The 27,383-nt window shown below is 35.5% G+C and overlaps 1 protein-coding gene across 1 annotated transcript; it reads left to right on the forward strand.

Annotated features, from left to right (window-relative positions):
* The first annotated feature begins 236 nt into the window (after positions 1-236).
* On the forward strand, positions 237-27,071 carry LOC133323953 (ATP-binding cassette sub-family G member 1-like). The gene is made up of 11 exons (XM_061532853.1): positions 237-343; positions 18,174-18,291; positions 18,375-18,555; positions 20,218-20,363; positions 22,850-23,088; positions 23,159-23,448; positions 23,505-23,673; positions 23,738-23,838; positions 23,911-24,066; positions 26,659-26,867; positions 26,933-27,071. Exons 1-11 carry the CDS (start codon positions 247-249, stop codon positions 27,069-27,071), a joined length of 1,845 nt encoding a protein of 614 aa, XP_061388837.1. The 5' UTR covers positions 237-246.
* The last annotated feature ends 312 nt before the right edge of the window (positions 27,072-27,383 follow it).

Here is a 27,383-nt window from a genome sequence, read left to right on the forward strand (position 1 = left end):
TGAGATGAATTGCCATTTATATTTCCTCTTTTTGTTTCTGTTTCTTTCAGTTTCGAAATTTATCTGTGATATGCACTGATATTACAACGCAATCTCTCGAGTGACAACGTGGTCGACGGTCGGCGTTTTGAAATCATAATCCGACCGCGTGCGGTAGCAAATAGTTGAGATATTAAAATTATTGCTTATAACTGTGATTCAGATTAACGAAAGAACAAAAGAAACGACTTCGAGATGGAACTGGAAATGGAAACGAGTAAAATGCTGAAAAACAGTGCAGTGCGCAGTATACCCATCGAATTTACAGATCTCACCTATCAAGTTAAAGTGCCAAAGCAAAAAGGTAAATATACAGACCACAAATTTTCATAATATAAATTATTTTGTAGGCCCAGCAGAGCCCTAAATGTTTTCAATGGACCAGTAATGAGTTAGATGTGGTTTAAAAAATAATGGACCAGCAGAGCTTTAGGGGTAGATTGTGAAGATAGAAGAACTAAGACCAACCAGCATTATATTTTTGAAAACAAATATTTTTAAATCAGGCATAGCTGAACCTTTGGCATGTATGCTTTAAAGAATATTTTTTGATCAATAGCAGAGCCTTAGGCCTGGAATTTTTAAAGATTGTTTTATGGACCAGCAGAGCCTTAGACGTGGATTTTTTCAATCAACAGTAGAGCCTTATGCTTGGATTTTTTTAAAAACTTTTTCAAGGCATTGCAGAGCCTTAGGCCATGTTTCTTAGAGAATATTTTTTCAAGGCCATTGGCTAGGCCTTTTTGCCATTGGACCACACGTTTAACAGATGTATTTTTAAGGGGAGAGTAGGTTTCTGGAGAGTATGAGACAGATGTGATGGTGGATATTTTTCCCAATTTGCATAGCTTCTGGATGTCACAGATATAGGTCGAATGTCTAGCTATCGTCTATAAAAAAAAACCTTTTATAGGTTTTCTATGACCTGCACAGGTCATCTTACCGTATATGATCTCTATAGGGCTGTCCATATATAATAAACCTATAATGGATTTCAAAACAACTATAGAATGTCTAGACGGTTATTTATAGATATAAGACCCTTATGTGAATTCCTGGCTATAGACACTCTCTAGAGATCTCTTGAACTATAACAAATATTCTTGAGGTCTACAAAATAAAATTACTTCTATTGACTTTATAAAAGTTACCTAAATCTATATAATATAATATTTTAGTAGTATCTCTAGGCGGTATTTAAAAAAGCTTATTTTCCAATTAGAAACATTCGAACATTCGAAACATTTAAGAATATTTTTTCCAGTTATAAGAAGATACCTAGCCTCGGTTTATTTATAGAAAATTTTACATTTATTAAACGTTTTTAATAAAATTCTTTCAGTTACAAAAAATTTCTTTCTAAAGTTTAAAGTTATGATCTTTTTAAAGAAAATTTTCCAATTAGATACATATACCATATTATACCATAATATTTATACCCTACACAACTATGTTGTCAGGGTATTATAGCTTTGTGCAGCCCCAAATGTTTGTAACGCCGCGAAATATTGGTCCTAGACCCACCTTTAAGTATACCGATCGTCATATCTCGACCAGCTGAGTCGATCTAGACATGTGTGTCCGTCCGTCCGTCTGTCCATTATAATTTGTAAACACGATACAGGCCACAGTTATGGACCAATCTTCACGAAATTTTGCATGTAGGATGGGTTCTGGTCAATGAAGACCCCTATTGTTTTTGGAAAAGATCGGTTAATATTTAGGGGATGAAATGGACCAAATACTAAATTTTTGTCGGTTTTTCTGGTCGCTCCAGAGGCCGCAATTATGGCCCAAGCACCGCGAATTTTTGCACGGAGAAGGGGACCGGGCCAGAGAATAAGCATGCATGTTTTGATAAAGATCGGTCAATATTTAGCGGGTCAAATTAACCCTGACTTTTTTGTGAAAAATGACAAAATTTGTATTCTATGGCATATATATTTACTCCTGGAGGATGTAGACCCCAGGAGTTAATAGCATATCCAAGAGGAGTGGTTGGCCTTTAAATTGATACCAAATATAGTGATGTATCTACTCAGATGTGGGAGTTACAGTCAAATATTTACAGGTGCTTACGTATTCAGATATTATTTAGTAATCCATTACCACATTAGAGGGAGAAATATCGCGCTGATGGCTTTTTTTCATGAAGTTCCAGTTATAGTCAAGAACAACGCCTACAATTTTCGGTGATGATCAGGATACAATTTTGGGATGAAATGGACGGAAAACATAATTTTTTGTGTGTTTTCGAGTAGAGTATAATCCGAAAATCACAACACAACCCACCGTGAAGGTAATCTGGACAAGTAATTAGAAGGACTGTACTGAATATTCGAAAAAAGTAAGAAAGAGGTGTTGTTGACCTCTAATCGGACAAGAGGGGGCAAATATCACGAAATACTACTCAGACTCGGAATAAACATCCTCAGAAAGTTAGAGTTCGTGGTAGTTGTGTAGGGTATCGTATGGTCGGCCCCGTCCGACTATACTGCTCCGCTCACTGGTTTTTCCATTAGAAAATTATTTTTGTTTAAAACATGTGTGTTCTTTTAAGAATATTTTTTTTTCAATTTTATACTTCCAATCAAAAGCGTAAAAATTTGTTAATATGTTTCTAATTAGATACATAATAATAAAAAAACTTGATATGCATCAATCTAGACCTAATTCCGTACTCTGTGCAAAATGTTGTCTCAATCGGACAAACATCTATAGTATGGTGAACCATTTATATAAAATCAGAGGAAACTATATATGGGAGCTATATCTAAATCTGAACAGATTTCAACAAAACTTCGGGTACATACATTTGGACCTACTTCAGTACGCCGATTCCAACAAAACTTGACATACATCAATCTGGGTCTAATTCAATACTCTGTGCAAAATGTCGTCTCAATCGGACAAATATTGTTAGTATTGTGCTCCATTTACATAAAATCGGATGAAACTATATATGGGAGCTACATCAGTTTAAAGACGTTATTGCCAATCTACCTACATTGCCTGACATTCTAGCTGTTAATGAAACTTGGTTTTCTGATGACTACACCGAGCTATATACTATTCCGCATTTTAGCGCGGTGCACAGTTGCCGTAGTGATGGCTACGGTGGAACGTCATTGTACGTTAATAATTGTTTGAAATACACAATTATTTCTTGTGAGAGTGTTAATTTTGTCAATTTGGCTCACATAAAATTTCATAACCTCAAGTTTGGAGGGAAAGCTCTGCATGTTTTATCTTATTATAGATCCCAAAAGTGTAACATGACGGATTTTTTTGATATAATGGGAGAAAGGTTAGAAGGTACTGATACTTGCTCTTCAATTGTATTGGGGGATTCAAATATCGATTTAAATGGCCCTTATGCTAAAGATATTTTGCAATTGTTTAAAACATTTGATCACCACAGCTGTCACAATTTAATCACTAGGCCTCAAAGTGGCACTAGTATTGACAATATATTTTCCAATATTAATGTAGGTATGGAAATTGAGTCGGTAGAAGTTGATTTGAGTGATCATAACATGGTTTTTTGTAGATTAAAAAATGATGAACTTGACAATAGTTGTTATAATATTAAAAGGAAATACTGTGACTACGGAAAAGTAAAAAGGTTGTTAGTTGAGGGCATTTCAGAACTACACGCGTCATCGGACCCTTCTGTTATGTCAAGTGAGCTAGTAAATCTTATAACGAATGTCGTAAATGAATGCACGTCTATTGTTTCTGAAACTCGGCTTAGGAAACATGATGTTTCGCCTTGGGTAAATAGAAATTTAAGGGGTTTAATGGATGAAAAAGACAAACTTTTAAAATTAAGGAGAAGATATCGTAATGATAAAACAATTACAGAACGTTTGAAACGAATCAGTCGAATAATAAAAATGTCAACCAGAGCATGTATGAATACTTATTATGATGATAATGTCCGAAAATTTAACGGTGATCCTAAGAAGTGTTGGAGATTCCTAAACAAAACTTTGGGTAAAAGTTCTAAAAAGGTTATGTGTGTGACTACTGAGGACGGTGATGTCATACATGATGAACAAGTGTTATCTGAAACTTTCAATGAATATTTCGTTAATTCAGTTACCAGTTTGAGAGAAAATATAACAAAATATCCAAATGACAATCCTAATTTGTTGCGAACATTAAGAAGGTTTAGTGGGTGTTTTCATTTTCAAAGGATAACTATAGATGATGTAAAGATGGCTATTTATGATATGAACACAACAAAATGTCCCGGTGATGATAATATATCCATTGGGTTTATAAAAAGATTTTCTGAGATATTGTCCCCATTAATAGCGCGTATCTTTAACTGTATGATCACAGAATCTAAGTATCCCTATATATTAAAACATCACAAAATTATTGCTATTCCAAAGGTACCTAATCCTGAAAGTTTTGATCAATTTAGACCAATAGCAATTCTATCGTCACTGGATAAAATAATTGAGAGAATTATGCATAAACAATTAATGGGCTATTTAGAAGGGGAGTCTTTAATATATCGTTCCCAGTTTGCTTACGTAAAAGGGGGTGGCACGGACATGGCTATTGTTAAGGTGATTAATATAATATGTGATGGACTTGATCACGGATATGCTGGAGTTGCAGGATTATTCTATGACTTCAGTAAGGCGTTTGATCTGGTCGATCATTATGTTTTACTTAATAAGCTAACTTACTTCGGCATCAGAGGTAGAGAGCTTGAACTAATTAGGAGTTACTTCGACAATAGAACACAATTTGTACAGGTGGGAGGTAGCAGGAGTTCCGTACGATCTATTAAAAGCGGAGTTCCTCTGGGTAGTATTTTGGGACCGCTGTTGTTCAAGCTGTACATCAATGATATTAATAATCTTGGGCTTGTGGGGTCAATAGTGATGTTTGCCGATGATATTGCAATTTTTTATCCCTATGCACATGAAAAAGTGCTACGGGTGCAATTGGAGAGAGATTCTTCTCTAGTTGCCGAGTTTGCTAGAATTAATAGGCTGGTTTTAAATAAAAACAAGACCAGACTTTTAAGATTTAGACCAGATTTTCCTCAGATGATATATATATGACTTTGAATTTTTTCTTGAGGGTAGTCTTGTGCAGGAGGCAAATGAAATTAAATACTTAGGTATACAAATGAAGAGCAATTTGAAGTGGAATGACCACATTCATTATATTAAACGGAAAATTGCTAGTGCCATTGGAGTTTTATTTAAACTAAGGAGGAAATTGAATGTGGATACAAGACTTTTGATTTACAAAGCGTTAATTCATTCTCGCCTTGAACATTTGGTCATTGTGTACGCGCATAAAGTAACAAGTGAATTAACATCTTTACAGAAATTGCAAAATAAAGCTTTGCGCTGTGTCTATAATTTGCCAAATCGGTACAATACAATGTCGTTGTATAAAGATTACGGAAAAAACATATTGCCAATTCGAGGCTTATATAGGAAACATTTACTAGTATATGTGTACAAATCAGTCAACAATATAGGTAATAGAGCAATAACGTTCAATGAAAATACAAACGTCTTTAATACCAGAAACTCGTCAAATTTAAAAATTCCAAGATGTAGACTAGAAGTTACTAGACAACGCATTGAATATGCGGGCAGTGTTGAATTTAATAAATTGCCTGTGTTTATAAAACATAGTAATACTTTATCCATTTTTAAGAGTCGTTTAAAAGATTATCTGTTATCTAATTTGGGAATGCTTCTCTGACACTTTGCTATATTTAATTTTTTTTTTTCATATGTAAATATTAGTAATTTTAACATTATTTGATATTTAATGGCTTAATTCCTTTGTTGCCAACTGGCCCAATTATGTCAATTTTGGCGCGGGCCACATTGTAAATGTTTTTATAATATTTAATAAATTTGGAATAATTATAAAAAAAAAAAAAAAAAAAAAAAATCTAAAACTTGACATGTATTAATCTAGACTTAATTCAGTACTCCGTGCAAAATTTTCTCTCCATCGGACAAATATTGGGAGTTTGGTGCTTCGTTTACATAAAATCGGACGAAACTATATATGGGAGCTATATCTAAATCTGAACCAATTTAAAAAAATGCATACATCAATCTGGGCCAAATTCAATACTCTGTTCAAAATGTTGTCTCAATCGAACAAATATACGCACAAAGACATAATACCCTGTACCACAATGTGGGGAAGGGTATAAAAATACCAAGGCTTTGCCCCTTTTAAAGAAAAAAAATTCCAATTAGAAAAATATCCCTATGCGTGAATTAAAAAAAAGTATTTTTATTTAAAAAAAGAGTATTTTTCCAATTAGAAACGACTTGATTTAGAAACAGATCCAATTAGAACGAATCCCTGTTGTAAATTTCTTTAGAATGTTTCTCCAATCAGAAACGTGGAATTTTTTATATTTTATAAATTAGAGTCGTTTACCAACTTGATTTTTTAAAAAATATACTTTCAAGTTGAGATATATTCTTCGAAGAAATCAAGTCATGGTATTTTTAAATAAAATTTTCCAATTCTTTTAAAAATACTTTTCCAGCGTGAGTTTTTTAACATTTCGAGACTTGAGTTGGAAATATCCTAAGGTTTTGTTTTTTCCCAATTAGAAAAATATCACTAGGCGAGATTTAAAAAAAAATATTCTTTTCCAATTAGACACATTTTCCGACTTGAGTTAGAAACAGATCGAACAAATCCCTGGCGTTAATTTCTTGAGAATATTTTTCCGATCAGAAAATGATTTTTTAAAGAATATTCATGTCATGACCTTTTTAAAGAATATTTTCTAATTGACAAACGTGTGTTTTTTAAGAATATATTTCTAATAAGAAAAATATTTTTCTTACAAAACTCAGGCATTGTAGATTAAACAAATATATTTTTTAATTTGAAACATATCCCATGGTTTGCATTTTTGAAGGAATATTTTTCCAATCAGAAACATGTGATTTTTATTTACATTTTCTAATTAGGGGCTTGTATAGGGATACTTTTTTAAAGGATATTTTTGTAAATGGAAACATTTCTATGCGTTAATTTTTTAACATATTGGAAACTGATTCCAACTGGTTTCCAATTAGAAACAGATTACTAGATTTGTATATTTAAATGACTAACAGAGCCAGAACATATTTTCCTATAAGAAATCGATTCCTGTTTTTTTTATAAAAAACGTTCATTCGAAAACAGTGCCCTAAGTGTCAGTTTTTAATAAACATTTTCTAATCAGAAACATGCCCCTTAATGTACTTCGATCTATAGAAGGCATATACAAGATCTTCTTTATATTTTTTCTGACTGGACAATGGAAGACCCAAAGAAGGTAGAAACCCTGTATAATGTTTACTATTTATGAACTTCTGTCTAGAGAACACTTATTGAAGGTCTTTTACGAGTATCTATAGATTACCTATGACACCTTTAAAATTTATCATTTCTATTACGTTACCGCCAATACCTGACCATCGATATTCAACTAAAATGGAAATACCCAGGTCAGTGACATTATGAAAACAAACAAACAAAAAACCTCTAATGACGTTTACAACCACAACTGTCATTATTGCCTCTCCTTAACCAAAGATGGCTTCATTCCAAACGCCTTGCATTTACTTTTTTTGTTTTTGTATTCACATAACGTAAAGTAGGACACTAACGTGACGTTTTTCTCTGTTTTTTCTGTAACAACTGCCTGCTTCCGATTGACAGCCGCGACAGGTGGTGCGGAGAAAAACAAAAACAATAGCAACAAATTTGCATAGTTCGCTTTGAACTTGTGAGCTTAGTTTTCAGCGTATTAGCAGCGTATTGTTTAGAACGCCCGGCGAGTGCATATCTTCAGAATAATGAAACCTCAATAACAACGAACGATAATAGCAAAATATTGTTTAGTTCGAAGTAAATTGAATATGGATTTGTTGTTGTTGTTTTTTACTTTCCCTTTTTGTTGTGTTGTTCTATAGTCGATTTGCATATTCATACATATTGTAATAGGTATGGTTGTGTGTGTGTGATTGTATGTGTGCCAGGTATTGCTAATTCGCGTGAATCGGATCAATTTTGTAATCGCATTAGCATTTTTTTATTTAATCTTATCAAGTGTCTTCGTTGTCATTCATATCCATACATACGTATTCTGTCAAGTCATCTTTTTTAGCTGTAAGTTGAGCATGTTGTTGAAAATTTTGTGTTGGGGGAGGAGTGCGTCCCACAAGAAAAACCAGTAAAGAAAGTAGTAAAGTCAAACGAGACCGACTATATGATACCCTTTACCACTTTGGCTATATTCAAAAGATGCATCCTAACATACCTCGCATTTTTTGAAGGAGCATAGACATGAAATTGAACTAAATTCATATGTGATCTGTGTCTATATGTGAACCGACTTAACCCTACGATCAATAACCAAGTACATTTGTAGCTTTTTATACCCTCCACCATAGTATGGATGGTATATTATGTTTGTTTTTACGTTTATAACTCAACGAAATAATCATTTCCGACCCTATAAAGTATGTATATACTTGATCAGCGTAATTATAAATCCATTTGCCCGTCTGTCTGTTGTAATCACTCTAGCCTCTAAATGAATTGAGATAGACCGCCAAGTTTTGGGATAGACTTGTCTTTTGTCTGCAGGCAGGTCAAGTTCGAAGATGAGCTATATCGGTCCACGTTTAGGCATAGGCCTCGTATAAGGGTAAACCCCCTCCCCCTTGAATTGAGAAAGATCGCCAAATTTTGGAATAGACTTGTCTTTTGTCTGCAGGCAGGTCAAGATCGAAGATGAACTATATCGGTCCACGTTTAGGCATATGCCTCATATAAGGGTAAACAAACTCCCCCTTGAGCGCCCCCTTTGAGGGTGTTAAAAATGAAAGTGAACAAAGAGAAAATTCGGTACATTTTAAAGTTATACTTTGAGGAAGGCGAAAATGCAAGCCAAGTGCCTAACATTTTGAACGGTGTTTATGGTTCCAATTATGTGCAATTTTGGTTTCGTTTATTCCGTTCAGGAATTTTTATACCCTCCACCATAGTATGGAGGGTATATTAATTTTGTCATTCCGTTTGTAACTCATCGAAATACTCCTTTCCGACCCTATAAAGTATATATATTCTTGATCAGGTTAAATTCTAAGACGATCTAGCCATGTCCGTCCGTCTGTTGTAATCACGTTTTCTTCTGAAGTAATTGAGATAGATCGCCAAAATTTGCATAGAATCGTCTTTTGTCTGCAGGCAGGTCAAGTTTGAATATCAGTCCACTTTTAGGTATAGCATAAGGGTACTTTGGGGTTCTTGAGAGCGCTAAAACTTCCTGCATACATCGATCCTACACCCCAACAATGATTCCAAATTCAAATTTCAGGATTTCAACTCTATTGGTTCACCCAAAATTCAATTTGTACCAAATTTAGTAAACAGTAGTACGAATTTCTAAAAACTCCTTACCATAAACCTACACCCCCATAGTGATCCTAAATCCAAGTTTCAGGATTCCAACACTACAGGTTCATCCACAATTCAAATTATACCAAATTTAGTAAACAGTAGTACGAATTTCTAAAACCTTCTTCTTACCACAAACCTACACCCCCATTGTGATCCTAAATCCAAGTTTAAGGATTCCAACTCTATCGGTTCACCCACAATTCAAATTGTACCGAATTTAGTACACAGTAGTACGAATTTCCAAAACTTAACCCAAACCAACACTCCCTAATGTGATTCTAAATCCAAGTTTCAGGTTCACCCACAATTCAAATTGTACCAAATTTAGTACACAGTAATACCAATTTTTAAAACGTCCTACATATTCCAATCCTCACCTCCACAGTGTTCCTAAATAAAAATTTCAAGATTCCAACTCTATCGGTTCACCCACAATTCAAATTGTACCAAATATAGTACACAGTAGTACGAATATCCAAAACTTCCTACTTAACCCAAACCGTCACCCCACTGTGATCCTAAATCCAAGTTTCAGGTTCACCCACAATTCAAATTGTACCAAATTTAGTACATAGTAGTACCAATTTCCAAAACGTCCTACATATCCCAATCCTACACCTCCTAAATCAAAATTTCAGGATTCCAACTCTATCGGTTCACCCACAAATCAAATTGTACTAAATTTAGTACACAGTAGTACCAATTTCCAAACCGATAGAGTTGGAATCCTTGAAACTTAAGGATCACTGTTGATGTGTAGGATTGGGGTATGTATCCTAAATCAAAATTACAGGATTCCATATCTATCGCTTCACCCACAAAATAAATTTAGTACACTTAGTAGAAATTTCTAAAACTTCCTAAATATCCCATCCCCCACATTGCTCCCATAACCAAGCTTCAGGATTCCAAGTCTATCGTTTCACTCACAATTCAAATTGTACCAAATTTAGTACACAGTAGTACCAATTTCCAAAACTTCCTACATACCCCAATTCTACACCTCCACAGTGATCCATAATCAAAATTTCAGGATTCCAACTTTATCGTTTCACTCACAATTCAAATTGTACCAAATTTAGTACACAGTAGTACCAATTTCCAAACCTTCCTACATACCACAATCCTGCACCTTCGCAGTGATCCTAAATCAAAATTTCAGGATTCCAACACTATCGGTTCACTCACAATTCAAATTGTACCAAATTTAGTACAATTTTTTAAAACTTTTACATATCTCAATCTTACACCTCAACAGTGATCCTGACTCCAAATTTCATGATTCTAGCTCTATTGATTCACCTAAAATTCAAATTGTACCAAATTCAGTACCATTTAGTACTCATAAGTATTTATTTCTTAAACTGAATCCTGACCCTAATGCTATCCGCTCTATCGGTTCACCTAAATCCAAACTGTACCGATTATAGTACAATTTAGTACTTTTCGTACACATAAGTAACAAATTTCCAAAACTACGTTCATATCCCAATCCTACACTCCGACGGTAATGTTAATTTCACTTTTCAGAATTCCAACTCGATTTGCATTTCAAAATTAAATTTGTACCAAATATAGTACCATATAGTACTTTTCGTACACATGAGTACACGCTTTAAAAGCCATCTCCTTAAATATACCCTACATCTCAACCCTTATTCTCATTCCAAATTTCAAGTTTTTAGCTCTATCCATTCACATGCTAGGAAATTGTACTAAATTTAGTACATTTAAGTACTTTTCGCAATCTTATAGTTCGAATGTCCTTAAAACACTTTGTTATATCTATTCTACCCTCCATCAGTAACCCTCATTTAAAATTTAAGAGTTCTAACTCTACCGGTTCGCCAAATAAAAAAGTTGTCACATTTCGTACTTTTCGTACCGTATCTGTCACCTTTGGACCAAGAGTGACCCTCACCCAAAATTTCAAGGTTCTAGCTTCAGCCGTTTCGTCTGGGCGTTGATGGATCGTTAAATCGGTCAGTCAATCAATTCACTCTTTTATCAGTATAGATTATATATAGACTACGAAAAAAATATTTATAAAATCCACGCCTTATATAGACCATGAACAAATTATTTAAAATAGAATAGACCATGAAGGGTATACGCCCACAAAGGGTTTGGTGAGTGACGGATGGAAAATCCAGCATTTTGATAATATTACACACTATACATATTTTCTTCATATATAAGCTCATGGACAGGCGATTTTCAAAGAACCATAAAATATCCTTTATCATTTCTAGAAGACCTATAGAATGTTTGTCTGCAAATATGTGCCTGTAGTAAACAATTTGTTTAAAATAATTATTACAAACACTTGTCGGTCTTCCAAGTAGAATCCCACTTGTCGTCGTACTCTAGAAGGTCGTCTGGATTTAACTAATAATAATAACAACTATCAGCTTAGGTTTAATATCGAACAGTTAGGAAAATTATATATTTCTTTTGTAATTAGTTGTCAATTAAAGCCAGAGCTTCCAGAACCAATTATTGGCAAATATTCAATAATTGATTTTGAAAAGTAAAATGTAGACCTGAAAAAATATTTTTTTATTAATATTTATGCCAAATTTCATTTATTTATTGTTTGTGGAAAATCACAGTTTAGATTGACCTAATTGACACCAGACACACTTTTGTCGAAGGATAGACATTTTTGAATTTTTAATATTGTTTTTTATTAACTGTAACGAGACAATGAAAAGTTCAACAATTAAAAGAAAAAAATAATAATTGTACATTTGTAATAAGAAAATAATTAGATGTTGTGCGTCATTGAATTGTAATCATTATATTCGGAATTTGTTATACCCAATACAACACTGTGTTTTATACATATGTTTCTTACAGGCAAAAGGAAACAAGATGGAAGATGAGTATCTATACAAATAAAAAAGTAAAGTGTTTGACCGACAATTCATCAACACCCAGATGAAACGGCTGAAGCTAGAATCTTGAAATTTTTGGGTGAGGTCACTCTTGGTCCAAATGTGACAGATAAGGTTGGGTTTTTGGAAATTCGTACTAGAACGGCACGAAAAGTACTAAATGTGATATCATTTGTATTTGGCGAACCGGTAGAGCTAGAATTCTGGTTTGGTGGTCGTTGATGGAGTGTAGGATAGATGTACCAAAGGGTTTTTGGAAATTCGAACTGTAACTATCCGTAAAGTACGAAAATGTACTAAATTTGGTACAATTCTGTAGCATGTGAACGGATAGCGTTAAAATCTTGAAATTTGGAGTGTGAATTAAGGTTGAGAAGTAGGGTCCATTTAAGGAGATGGTTTTGAAAGCGTGTACTCATGTGAACGAAAAGTACTATATGGTACTATATTTGGTACAAATTTAATTTGCAGATACAAATCGAGCTGGAATCCTGGAATTTGAATTTAATTTACCGGTATTTAACCCTATGTGGCCCAATGTTGCCCACAGGCAACAAAATGTTTTAGAGCTAATATTTAATATACTGGTAGTAGATATATATTCTTTAGATTGCATACGTCAAGGCCTGATTATGGACGACACATATCACAAGAAAAATCTAAAAAATTCAAATTTTTGGTAAAGTTATGAGCTTTTTAATATGGAGAAAGGGCAAAAATGTGTACAGTACTAATTTGTGTATACAGCCCATATTATTTAAATCGCTTCGTATTTGAAATATACGAACTCTGCCGTCAGAATTATTTTTGATTCGTGTAAAACAGAATATAGAGAATAATTTAAAATTATTTTTTCGTCGATTTTGCATTTGGTTTTCTTGATATTGGGCTTTTATTTTTCAGAAAGAATGTACTGTATCTCCCGAATGCAAGGACGTAGCGATGTCAAAATTTGTCCATATCCTATCTAAGATAGTTGCATTAAATCTGTGAACAGAAAATTGTTCTATGATTACGGAAAAAATTTCGGGGCTCAAAGGGTTAAATTTAAATACCGTCGGAGTGTAGGATTGGGATATGAACGTAGTTTTGGAAATTTGTTACTTATGTGTACGAAAAGTACTAAATCGTACTATAATCGTTACAGTTTGGATTTTGGTGATCTTATAGAGCGGGAACAATGAAATTTGGAGTCAGGATCACTGTAGCGGTTTGGGATTGGGGACAGGATTCAGTTTAAGAAAATAATACTTATGGGTAATAAGTGGTACTAAATTTGGTACAATTTCAATTTTAGGTGAACCAATAGAGCTAGAATCATGAAATTTGGAGTCAGGATCACTGTTGAGGTGTAAGATTGAGATATGTAGAATGTTTTACAAATATATACTAATGTGTACTAAATTTGGTACAATTTGAATTGTGGGTTAAGCTATAGAATTGAAATACTGAAACTTGGATTTATGATCACTGTGGGAGTGTGGGATTGGTGTATATAGAACATTTTGGAAATTTGGTACAATTTGAATTGTGGATGAATCGATAGATTTGGAATCCTGAAACTTGAATTTAGAATCATTGTGGGGGCGTAGCATTGGGGTATGTAGGAAGTTTTGGAAATTGTTACTACTGTGAACTAAATTTGGTACAATTTGAATTGTGGATGAATCGATAGAGTTGGAATCCTGAAATTTTGATTTAGGATCACTGCGAAGGTGTAGGATTGGGGTATGTAGGAAGGTTTGGAAATTGGTACTATTATGTACTAAATTTAGTACAATTTTATTTGTGGGTGAACCGATAGAGTTAGAATCCTGAAATTTTTTATTATGGATCACTGTGGAGGTGTAGGATTGGAGTGTAGAGTTGTGGAGTGTAGAGTTGGAATCCTGAAATTTTGATTATGGATCACTGTGGAGGTGTGGGATTGGGGTATGTAGGAAGTTTGGAAATTGGTAGGGGAGACTGGGGCACCTTCGGCATCGGGGCACCTTCGGCAATCGCGTTTTCGATATGAAGCTCTCACCGTACATCACTAGTTTCGATACATAGGTATCGAATATCGAAATAAATAACTTACACAAAGTTTGAAATTTCTAGCTAATAAGCTTATTTAGATACATAGGTTTTTGTATTTTTATGGATGTTTCTGTAATATTTCAATTCCATTTCGTAAGTATTTCGTGTATAAAACTTTTTTAAATTTTTAAGACAATATTATTAAAAAGTGGTTAACTACGATGTGTATTATTATAGAAATATTTAAAAATATAATATTTTTACAAAACTGATCGAAAAAAATGAAAAAAACTACAAAAAGTACATTCGGGGCACATTCGGCATTTTAAATTGGGGCACATTCGGCCATATACAGGTTGTGCAATATTATTTCCTTAAAATGTTTTTGAGTTTTTCTTTAAAACTAATCCTTTAATATGGCTCGAAATTGCATATAAAAGATCAAACGTGCTTATATTGACGAAAATGCGATAGAAAACCCCTATTTCTGATGGTGTGTGCGACCTTGAGATGTAAACGTCCGCCGCTAGAAAATAAAGCCCTATAATTCAAACATTGTGTGGCGTATTAAAACCAAATAGAGCCTTTAGATAATCAGAATTTCAACCAGACTGATAGCGATGACAATTACCCGGCTATGACTATGGTGCCGAATGTGCCCCATCAAATGCCGAAGCTACCCCGGGTTGGGGCACATTCGGCGAATTTGACTTTTTTTACAAAACTGTAAAATTTTTTAACTAATACTATTTTTATATATCTTTTTGGTACTATTTTTCATAATTAAGTGTCAGAGGACAATAATCAGCCATAAAGTTGTTATATATGTTGAATATGTACTGAGATATAGAGCTCTAAAAAAAAAGTGCCGAAGGTGCCCCAGTCTCCCCTACTACTGTGTACTAAATTTGGTACAATTTGAATTGTGGGTGAACCCATAGAATACTAATCCTGAAACTTGTATTTAAATCACTGTAGGGGTGTAGGTTTGGGGTACGTAGGAAGTTTTGGATCTTGAATTAGGATCAGTGGTACTGTGTACTAAATTTGGTAGTATTTGAATTGTTGGTAAACTGATAGAATTGGAATCCTGAAACTTTGATTTAGGATAACTGTAGGGATGTGATACCCTTCACCACTTTGGGTATACTTAACAGATGAATCCTAACAGACGTCGCATTAAAGGACCAGTAAAATGAAATTGGATCAATAAACATGTCATTCTGCAACCGATACTAAATTTTTCATTTGGTCAGATATAGTCTATATCTAAATCTGAACCGATTTCAGGAAACTTAATACATATCATTCTAGACCTAATTCATTACGCTATGCCAAATTCCGTGCATATCGAAAGATATATAGGGACTTTGGTTGACCATTTAGATTAAATATATATGCGAGCTATATCTAAATCTGAACCGATTTCCAGGAAACTTAACACATATCATTCTAGACCTAATTCTCATGGTTCTCAAAAGGAACCATTTGTCTATCTCGTTTCCTTTTGCCTGTTACAAACATATGCACAAAGACATAATACCCTGTACCACAGTGTGGTGAAGGGTATAAAAATAAAGAGTTTATACGCCATAGAAAATCGGACTCCAAAATTGCTTTTCACTTTATTGGACAAGAAACCTGTATTTCAAGTTTTATGAATTGCATACATAAAATGCAGAAATATGGACTTTGGCAACACTGTCTGAACAAGAATTATTATTATTCTTTTTATTTTGTATGTCTTATTTCGACTATCTGAATCGATCTAGCTATATATAACCGTCTATTAATTACAATTTGTAATCAAAGTTCAGGCCGTTAGTTCGTCGTTAAGAAATTTTGTATGTACTTTCGGTTCTTGCCAACAACCACATTAATAGTTTTTTTTCCAGCAATCGGTTAATATATAGAGGATGGAATGGACCAACATCTTGACTTTTGTTAATTTTTCTGGTCACTTTGGAAGCCATATCAAAAAAAAAGATGAACTTGACTTAACGATGTGTTTTGACTTTTTCAACTTGGAGATAACAAATTTTAAGATTGCTAAATATCAGTGCCACACGCGATATTCTAATGTGAATGTGTTCGATCAATAACCGGTATTTCAGAAAGCATTACCCGCATTGTCGTACATATATAAAGAGTCGTTCGGCCAATTGTAGTGATGCATTATCTGAGATAAATCTATAAAATCAGATTACCTATAATGCAAATGATGTCACCCTTGTACGTAATATAAATTAGATTAAAATGTTTTGAAACACGTTTATTAAAATTAAGATCTAGAAATCTTGATTAGCATACACGTTCCTTAAAACTTTTTATCGATCTTATTTTTATTTAAAAAAATATATATTCTATTGCAAAGAAATATCTACAAATAAATGTCTCACCTAAAGTAATTGTGATCACAATTGAACTACACTTTAAGTCTAAAATTTCACGATGCGCAGAATATAATAGAAATCCCTTTGTTATTTATTAATCGGATGATTAGCCAGTTTTACACAAAGTGTACAACTATACAAACATCAAAAATTACAAGTAAAAATGTAATTAGGTTCGCCCGTGACGAACTTTTATATACCCTTCACCACTAGGTGAGCATTAAAAATTTCTAAAAATAGTTCGGGGTCGCCCTCTAAAATACCGAATAATGAGCGTTACCATTATATGGGATCTACCCGGAAACATTGGTCAATATTGATAATATTTGGTAGAGAGATGTTCCAATGAATACCAAACATCTGGGAAGTAGTAGTAATATATATGCAAAATTTCAAAGCTCTATCTGTTATATATTGCGAGCTCTATCTTGACTTTAACAGACGGACGAACATGGACATTTTTAATAAATAATAAAGGTCATGAAAAATATTTTTCAATAAATCCACACCACTTATAGGCCATGAAAAATATTTTTAATATACACTTTATGGGATCTCCGATTAATATTTCGTGGTGTTTCCAACGGAATGCCAAATTTAATATACACTGCCACTCATAATGGAGGGTACCTAAAAAACATTGGGGAAATACTCTGCTAGCGATTACCATCAAATGCACTGTCATTTTATTTTCCAGTGAAAAAGATTAGCTATTTACTATGTGTGTCATTATGCAATATGACTGCAGTGAATATATACTATAATAATATAATTATTATTATTATTATTAAATTTCAATAACAATGATTAACAAAAATTAATAAATAAAATATATTCTGACACGATCTTAGAGGATGAATTCGTTGGGAGTGTGGATTTAATGAAAATTTTGTAACGAAGTATTAAAAACATAACAATGGGTAACTGCATACTGGGAATATCCAACACGTGACAATCATCCCACATATGTGAACATGCCCCAAAAGCATGAGAGAACAATAATTTAAATTGGGAATCACAAAATATTATTTTCTACCGGCAAATGTTATGATGTTGGTGATTGGTGGTTGCATTGTTATTAGCTTTGCTAAATCTACTCTCATCTGCAGCTATAGATGCAGGATGGTCTCCTGGGCGACTACATCTGTATAATGGACATAGAAATCCAGTATCTAGTACCAGGCGCATATTACTTTTAAAAATTGGGTTAATATATTTTCTCGCTTAGCATGGTTTCTTGGATCGCAGTGACTTTTAAATCTTTAATTCAAGTATCTGTACATTTTTATACCTTTCAAATATTATACTTAAGTTTAATTTAAATACTGATCATTATTTTCCCTTCTTTATTTTTTAGAAAAGAAAACTGTACTTAAAGGCATATCGGGGACATTTTTACCTGGTGAGCTGACGGCAATTATGGGACCCTCTGGTGCTGGCAAATCAAGTTTAATGAATATTTTAACGGGATTTACGTACGTTTTTAAACCATCTTTCACAGCCTTGCCCGTCAATTCAGAACATACACATTATAAAATAATTTCATTTGAAATTTCAGAAAAACTGGCGTTACGGGCACTATCAAATTCGGAGATGCACCAAAGGCCCGCAAATTATGCTGTTACATTATGCAGGATGATCATTTCTATGCCTGGTTTACCGTTGAGGAGACAATGATGTTGGCGGCCAGTTTAAAAATATCGAATGAATCGATGCATATACGTGATAGGAAATTATTGGTAAGTAAATAGCGTAATTGATCTAATGTTATTTTTGAGGATAGACATAGAATCATATATTTTCAAACAATTTCATATAAAAGGGTGGAAAATACCTAATTCTGCCCAATAGACATTAAATTTTGAATAGATTGTCGAACGACATATGTCGGTTCAAGTTAAGAAGGGCCCACGATTGTCAAGATAGTGTAGATATACATCCAAATTATGTTTTCTTCTGCACTTTTGGGCATGTGTTAGTTATCATCGATTCTTGCCCACTTGGTTACTATTGGTGATCTCCGAGTATAGCATTCATACAGCATTATTCTACTGCCTCGGCGACTACATCTGTATGTATGCTATTCAGGCCTGTTGAACCAGAGATCTACGCCTTTACCTTGGGATCTTTCTCCCCTTTAGAACATGAAGATTCCTCCAGAGAGCTGGGCGGCCGAAGCCTGTCCGTAAGGCTATGAATGTTTATATGGTCTTCGTCTCCTCATGAAGATGACCCATCAATGACATGAGTGGAAATCCTGTAGCAGTTCACGGGGCTGCATTCTAGCAGATCTGTATATTCTTCCACTGCGTATCACTTACATTCGCTAACCACACTGGCGCCGAAAATCTACTTCGCAAATTATATCAAATTCCAGTGACTTGCTCACACGACATAAAAAGGCTGTCGAACGTTACACACAATTTCTTGAGGTAATTGGAGGTCGGAATCTGTTAAAAGCAGTTCAAGTGGTGAACAGTTTGGCTTCGGATTTTTGGCGGATATTTTCATTTTCCCCAGATGATAACCTGGGTGGTGCAATTGCCCATCATTCCGATTTTTTGTGTTAACCTCGTGGTAAGATTGGTGTTATAGAATATCAGGGCGCTTCAGATTTATTATATCTGGAAGCCGCTTTTTACAAATATTCGAAAACATTTTTGTTTTCATCCGTTGGGATTTCAACCCGATATTAATCAGTTTTTAGTCCGGTACACTCGATAAGTCCTTCGGTTAGTTTTGTAATCATTACTTTTTTCTTATTTCAGTAGATGACCGGTCTGCTGTAGCCTGTCCTAAGTGATGAGGATGCCATCTATCGTTGCCAAGAAACATTTCTATGTTTATGTTATTTCCATGTGCAGATGATGACGCCGAGGATGGGGTTATTAGAATGTCATAAGGGCTTCATTTTTTCAATAAATTCGAAAAATTTGAAACTCGAAATTCATCGGTTTATAGTCTGGTACACTCGTTGCCTAGAAACAATGCGTCCTTGAATTTTGCGCACTGGTTGGGGTCCATGCTTATTTGGTGTTGCCATTTTCCTCTGGGTGGCGCCCCACACTACTCATTATTATTTTTGTGTTATTTTCATGTACTTATGATTATGGCGAGATTGGAGTTACAATAATGTCATGAAGGCTTATTTTTACAAAATATACGAAACCCTCGCTGAAATAAGTCTTCCTCCCCTATTGGGATTTCAACCGGGGAACATTTTGGTTTATAATCTGCCATACACTTAAGTACCACTGCACTTTACTAAAATTATTAGAGGGGACAAAAATCTTGAGAGCGGTTTAGGGAATTATATAGCCGACCCCGATCTGAAATTTGCCTTTTCCTTTCACATTTTTTAGGGAATATTATTTTAAAATTTTTTTCTTTATTATTTTCAGATCGAACAAATTTTGGAAACGCTAAAATTAACAAAAACAAAGCACACACGCTGCAGTCGATTATCCGGTGGCCAAAAGAAACGTCTATCGATTGCCTTGGAACTTATTGATAATCCTGCCGTATTATTTTTAGATGAACCAACAACGTAAGTCCATAAAATATATATTCATAATTCGTCTTGTTATCCATAGAAGTATTGTTCCAAGTAGTTTATACTTGCATCTAATTATCAGACTTCTGTCCTCCATTCCACTCTTCTAACAATTGAAAACCTATAATCACCCGATGTATTATTGACTATAGTTAAATATTGAAAACGTAATAATCTCTGTCATAAAATTTAATAGCCTATAATTGGTTAATAAATACCCACCCAGTGATTTCAGCTCGTTAAGAATTTTACAGCTTATCGACGACATTGATTGCTATTTATTAACCTGTATAACAAGACGGAAGCTTGTTTCTTTTTTGAACCGGACTCGGAGGTATTTAAATGGACAATGTATGGTTATTTGTTCGACATTTACAACATTTGGAAAATAATAACTTGTGGTACAACTCGAGGAGTAATTATTTGAAATTAGATTCCAGTAAATTCATGAAAGTGCTGGGTGATATACTATGAACACGGGTTCTAAACCTTAAAGTACGATAAAAAATATATCAGAAATAACATGTGAAAATGATATTGACTAATGAGGCCTATTTTGCACATTGTTGACTATCTGTATACGAAGATTTCTTAGAGCATTCCTCAACATTCCGTTTATACGTTAGCTGATGTTAAAAACTGTCCCTATGTATTTTCTTCTATGGAAAGGGTTGTGGTTACTCCACCTAAAGATGGACAGAGTTGATAAGACACCCTGCATTTTATCGGAAATAATGGCAGACATTTTCCGCTGACTAACCATTATCTTAAGATGGTCGAATTTTACCAGTATCTCATTTAACACGTGAGCAGAGGAGTGCTATCCAGCGTGCTGTGTGAACGACTGAAGCCAATGGTCAATAACATTATTGGACCATACCAATGCGTCTTCCGGCCTGGCAAATCCACCATTGACCACATTTTCACTCTGCCCCAGATGCTGGAAAAGAACAACGAAAAATACATCGACACATTTCACCTATTCGTCGACTATAAAGCCGCATTGGGATAAGGTGACTGTTTTTCGTATGACCTTTTTAACATCCTGGTGGAACAGAAATGGCTCTATGTACACCAAACAGCATACGCCGACGACATCGTACATAATAGGGCATACATTGCGACCGGTAACAGCCACCTTTAAACGAAGTGAGAATGTGTTTGTCTAAGTGGGTCTTGCAGTAAATGGCGAAAAGACCAAGCTGGCGGTATCAACGCGCAACACGTCCAGTAAACTCGTACCAACTGTGGAACTTGAAAACTACAGCGTCGAGGTAGTGAACAATTGTATACCGCCATAAACAAAGTTAATAACATCAACTTTGAAATCCGGAGAAGAATAATGTTGGCCAACAGATGTTACTATGGTCTGAATAAACAACTCAAAAGCAAGGCCACCTCTCGCCAGACCAAACTCACACTCAACAAGACGCTGATATTACCCGTGCAGTTGTATGGATCTGAAGCGCAAGTACTCACAAGCAGATGTGGCAGTTCTTGGAGTGTTTAAGAAAAATATGCTGAGGAAGATCTATGGGCCGATCTGCGTCGACAGTGAATATTGCCGTCGAATGACATCTATCCATCTATTCTCGGACATTGACATAGTCAGACTATCGAGCTGCAGCGACTACGTTGACTAAGCCATGTTGTGAGAATAGGTGAAGATGCCGCAGCTCAAAAGGAATATAAAAGCGAGCCAAGAGATGGTTCACGCAGAATGGGAAGACCTCGAATCCGATGGAAATATAAAGTATAAGACAACATCTCAAAAAATGGTCTTTCAAATTGAATGAGATGCGCACAAGACAGACGCGCTTGGAAAACTTTTTTTAAGCCCGTCCTGTAATAAGCCGATATCGAGGAACACAGTCAATATGCAACCGGAATTCTCCATATTCTTCCCAATGTGTTCGATCACCTCATGAGGTATATCTACTCGACAGTTTCCCAATTGACTGCAAGCTCCATTCTTTCGTTCGATGGTTCACTAGAGACTAGCTCAAGCAGGATTGATCTGTACTGAACAGAGTGGTGTAATAAGAATGCATGTTCCCTACCATCACTTCTGATACGACCCTTCTTCACACATTTGTAACCATTGCAAAGATGTTCCGACGTAATAAAGTTTCGCAACGACATCGACATCGCAACGACATCGGACAGGGTTATTAACTTCTAAAGATGGTCCAATATCCGAAGTCACATGACTTCTACCCTCATTCTTTCACTCGATGGGTCACTAGAAACTAGCTTAAGCAGGATAGATCTGTACAGAACAGAGTGGTGGTTTAAGAATGCAAGATACCTACCTTCGCTTCTGATACGATCCTTTTTCATAAAAAAGTTTTCTAAATCGCAGCGATATTGGAGACCTGGCCAGTTGTGACATTCTCCTTATTCCGTTGAGGGCATCCTGCAAAGAGAAATACATAAAAATTGTATATATTCATAAAAACTTGTTCTTTCATTTCTTACAGAGGTCTCGACAGCTCCAGTTCCTTTGATACAATCAAACTTCTACAAAAATTGGCCAGTCACGGTCGCACAATTGTCTGTACTATACATCAGCCGTCCTCGAATATTTACAGTCTCTTCAATCAGATTTATGTGATGAGTCAGGGTTATTGCACCTATCAGGGAACACCAGATCGAACAGTGGACTATTTTAAGTCGTTGGGTTTGGAATGTCCCGCCTATCACAATCCGGCCGATTTTTGTAAGTATTATACTTGAGGAGATATCTTCTTCTGTAATAAATAAATAAAAACATATTGATTTCATTTCAGTACTAGAATGTGTTAACGGCGATTATGGCGACTACACCATGGCATTGGCTGAGGCGGCACAAAAACCCGAATGGCGTCATAACTATAATCGCAGTCGGTCTGCAATTATGGCCAGTGATAAAATTGTTGAGGCCAATACCGGCGTCAGTGTACCCAGCAATGGTAAACTTTTACATTCCGCAACGGATGCTTTTAGTAATCGCAGTAGTAGTCATTTCTATCCACCACCGGAATGGGTGCGTCTGTGGCTGCTGATTGGCCGCTGTCATGTACAAATATTTCGGGATTGGGTGAGTGCATAACCTAAATGTGCAACTAGAAAAAATTAGTAATTTTCTTTTTTCAGTCCCTAACCCACATAAAATTGTTAATGCACATTCTCTGCGCCATTATGATTGGTCTGCTCTTTGGTGATTCGGGTTCAAATGCTGATAAACAATTATCGAATTTCGGTTCATATTTGGTGCATACACTTTATCTATGGTATACCACCATAATGCCCAGTGTTTTAAGATGTAGGTGCAAGGACAACCTCTAACATTGATATATAAATTTTAATTTTTGCTCCTCATTTTGTAGTTCCCCAAGAAATCGCCATTATCAAAAAGGAGTCGTTCAACAATTGGTATAAATTGCGCACATTTTATTTGGCCTCGCTGATAACCTCTACACCGGTCCATGTAAGTCTTTTTTCAAGTGACTTTAAGAGAAGTTCCGTTCGAAATTGATTTTGTTTCAATTTTTTTTTTCAGATTATTCTCTCAACGGTTTATATCACTATTACCTATTTTATGACCGATCAGCCCCTGGAAGTCGATCGTTTCGTTAAAGTGATCTTATCAAGTATGATGGTAACCATATGTGCGGATGGTTTGGGTATATTTTTGGGAACGATATTGAATCCTGTGGTAAGTAATTGTAATTAAAGATATACCTGAAAATAAATATACTAGAGCTTGGGTTGAAACAAGGCCTATTAATAAGACCATCTATGGAGACCAGCTGCTTCACAAGTTTGCTGTCAAAATCCATTTTAGTGAAAACGCAAACAACGTCCAAATTATTGACATTAGACTTGAGAAAAAAACAATTACATTTTCATCTACTAGAGCTGTGATGTTCGCCTCTTTAGTTTATATTTGCTCTCGTTTAGCCAGTTTCTTTTGGTTCATTCGTTCAATGATCGATTGAACTTAGGTTGTGCATTACTTTAAGTAAAGTGTCGCATCTTTCATTTACCAAACTCTTTCGATTCTAAGGCATCGGGTTCTACGATACCGGGTTGACCGGGGTACGGAACTCCACCACAGTCTCCTCATCAGCAGTTCAATATCCAGCACTTTTACCCTGCACGTTGATATTCCTACTCCTGATAGTGCATAATTTCTACATTTAATTGCAACGGTCTTCGAAGAAAAATAGACGAGATTGTTTATATCATGAATCGGAAGAATATCTTGGTCGCGGCGGTACAGGAAACCAAGCTTAATAAAAATGGTAACCTACCGCGGTGTGATGGTTACAAGGTAGAAGTGGAGGGCCTAGGCTATAGCACTACATTCTGAACGGATCGCCCGATTTCTTAACTGGCAGTAAGAAAACCAGCTGGCAAAGATTCCGAGAGTTCAACAACAAGAGCTTCAAAGAACCTTCCATTCCTTCTGATATTTAAGTCGCCCTTCATTTACATTGGCTCAGACCACCTTCCCATAATCGTCTCCATGAGCAGACCACCCGATGTAACCTCTGGACGCCGCAATTTTCTTAACAGTAGGAAAGACAACTGGCAAGGATTCAAACAGTTCAGCAACCAGCGCTTCAAAGAACTTTCCATTCCTTATGATGCACGGATAACAGAAAGACATTCCTGGGCATCATTGCATCATACCTGCTGGTCGAATACCCGATTCCCAGCAAAGACAGTTTGTCGAGCATACCGAGACCGGCAGAGCGAAGCGACGAGTACTACATCATATAAGATCTCTTCCCGAAGAGGAGATACCACCAATTTTGCAATGGGTGATGTTGCATGTGCATCCGAAGCGCAAAGTCATCTAAAGTGTTGGCCCCTGAAGGAATATTCATGGTTCAATTGAAACAGCTAGACGATCCCGGAGTTGAGTACCTAACCCAAGTCCTCAATTTGTCCATAGACAGGGTGGTCGCGCTACTAAAGGCAGACTTTTGTCACCAATAGCGATGAGTAGTGATGCACACGAACATGTATTTGTTGAGGTTGTGCTTAGTGTATTTGTTTAGAAGGTACTAGGGGATTTCAATGCCCACCATGAGCTATGGCATTCCGGTCTAGGTAATGTCCAGAGGGGTACAGCACTGGCCGAGAAAATTGATAGCTCAACATTTTGCACGGTTAATGAGTATGTCCCACGAGGAGAGATTGCCACAGTTCGCCAGACATCACCATTGTAGCACCGGGTCTGATAAATGACGTATTCTAGCAACCCGTCATTTCACTCGGCTCAGACCACCTTCCTATCATCGTCTACGTCAACAGGCCACCCGACTTCATAACATCTGAAAGCAGCACTTTTCTTACCATGGAAAGCTAATTGGCCTTGTTTCAGAGAGTTTAACAATAGCCGCTTCAGAGAGCATTCCCCCAAATCTTCGGGTAGCTGAGAGAAATTTCCGTAAAGTCTTTGCTATTGCTGCCGCTCGATACATATCTGCTAGTCGAATACCTGAAATAAGACCAAACTTTCAAGCAGAGACAACGGTATTGGCCAATGAGCGTGATGAGCTCCGTCCTACGACCCCTAAAGACCTAATGTAAGCGATACGCATTGGAAGAACATTCAAACCTGTCAGAATGTCGCCCTGAGAACTGCGTTAGGGTGCATCCTTATGACACCAGTGGACCAATTATCTTACCCGTACATCGTCACAACAGGATGTTGTCGATACAGTACCTGCTTGGGTGTTATCGCCGGAATCATCCATAGCATCACCTTATGGACAGGATTCCCCCACACAGTAAGCATGTAAGGAGAGACCTACATAATCTAAAGAGAGAGGTCCAGGGGTTCTGTATTAACTGGCTTATCGAGCAGAAATTAGCAGCATTCACACAGGCAATGGACCAATACCACTTGAATGCAGTTCTTGGAGTCCACCCACTACCTCCAGCAGCAAAAGAACGACAGCTGCCTAGACAAACGAGAGCGATTTAGTACTCTATTCACCATTTTTCGAAAAAAATATGCAACTGCCAAGGCAAATCAGGACGTTCTTATTTTTATCTAGGCTGAAACATTATACCCTGTACAATATCATATATGAATATCAGATAAATAATACCATAACATTAGCACTGTTCTAACACCTCCAATAATCTCCAAATTATCGACATTTTTCGATATTTTCCTTATAAATTTGAAAAGTTTTACCACTTTTTGTGTACAGGAACTGACAATTACGACCCAGACTTTCCCTTTTTTATATACCCAACTAATTATTCTGTTGACTTCATTTCATTTCAGAATGGCACCTTTGTCGGAGCTGTTACCACCTGCTTTATGATGATCTTTTCCGGCTTCTTGATTTTACTAACACACATGTCCGATTTTATGCGAATGATATCGTATGTTTCGCCCATACGTTACGGCTTGGAAAATATGGTGCTGGCTATGTACTCGAATAATCGACAGGATACCATATGTCCCGATGATGTTCTATATTGTCATTTCAAGTGAGTGTTTTTTAAATAAAAAATACGCTTCCAAATACTAATTGTAATCGATTATTTTTTTCTAGAAATGCTGCAACGGTATTGAAAAGTTTTGGCATGGAAAATGGCAATTATGGTATGAATTTGGGTATATTGGTACTACAGCTGGTCATATATAAATCATGTGCCTATTTTACCCTAAAGCGTCAGGTTAAACGTCAATAGGGTTTGGAGTTAGCTGTTATATTTTTTGTTTTTTAGAATATGTTTTCGATTGTTTGGTGTGAGGAGTCCGCACAATTAACAATGCCACAAATTAGTATTAATAGACATATGTATATAAAATAATTTATATATATATATATATATATATATGAATGTATGTATGTGTTTTAATTATAAATTTAGTTTTTAAGATTTAGTATATAGAACAAATTGGCGAACAAATTTTACTTTGAACACAAAATTTTAAAATTCGAAAAAGAGACTATTTATCTGAATCTAGATTAGAAATAATTTCGAATATATATTTTTTAA

This window comes from Musca vetustissima, unplaced genomic scaffold, assembly GCF_032173495.1.
Source record: "Musca vetustissima isolate MV318-11 ecotype Yass unplaced genomic scaffold, APGP_CSIRO_Mvet_v1 utg47811, whole genome shotgun sequence".
Classification (NCBI taxonomy): Eukaryota; Metazoa; Arthropoda; class Insecta; order Diptera; family Muscidae; genus Musca; species Musca vetustissima.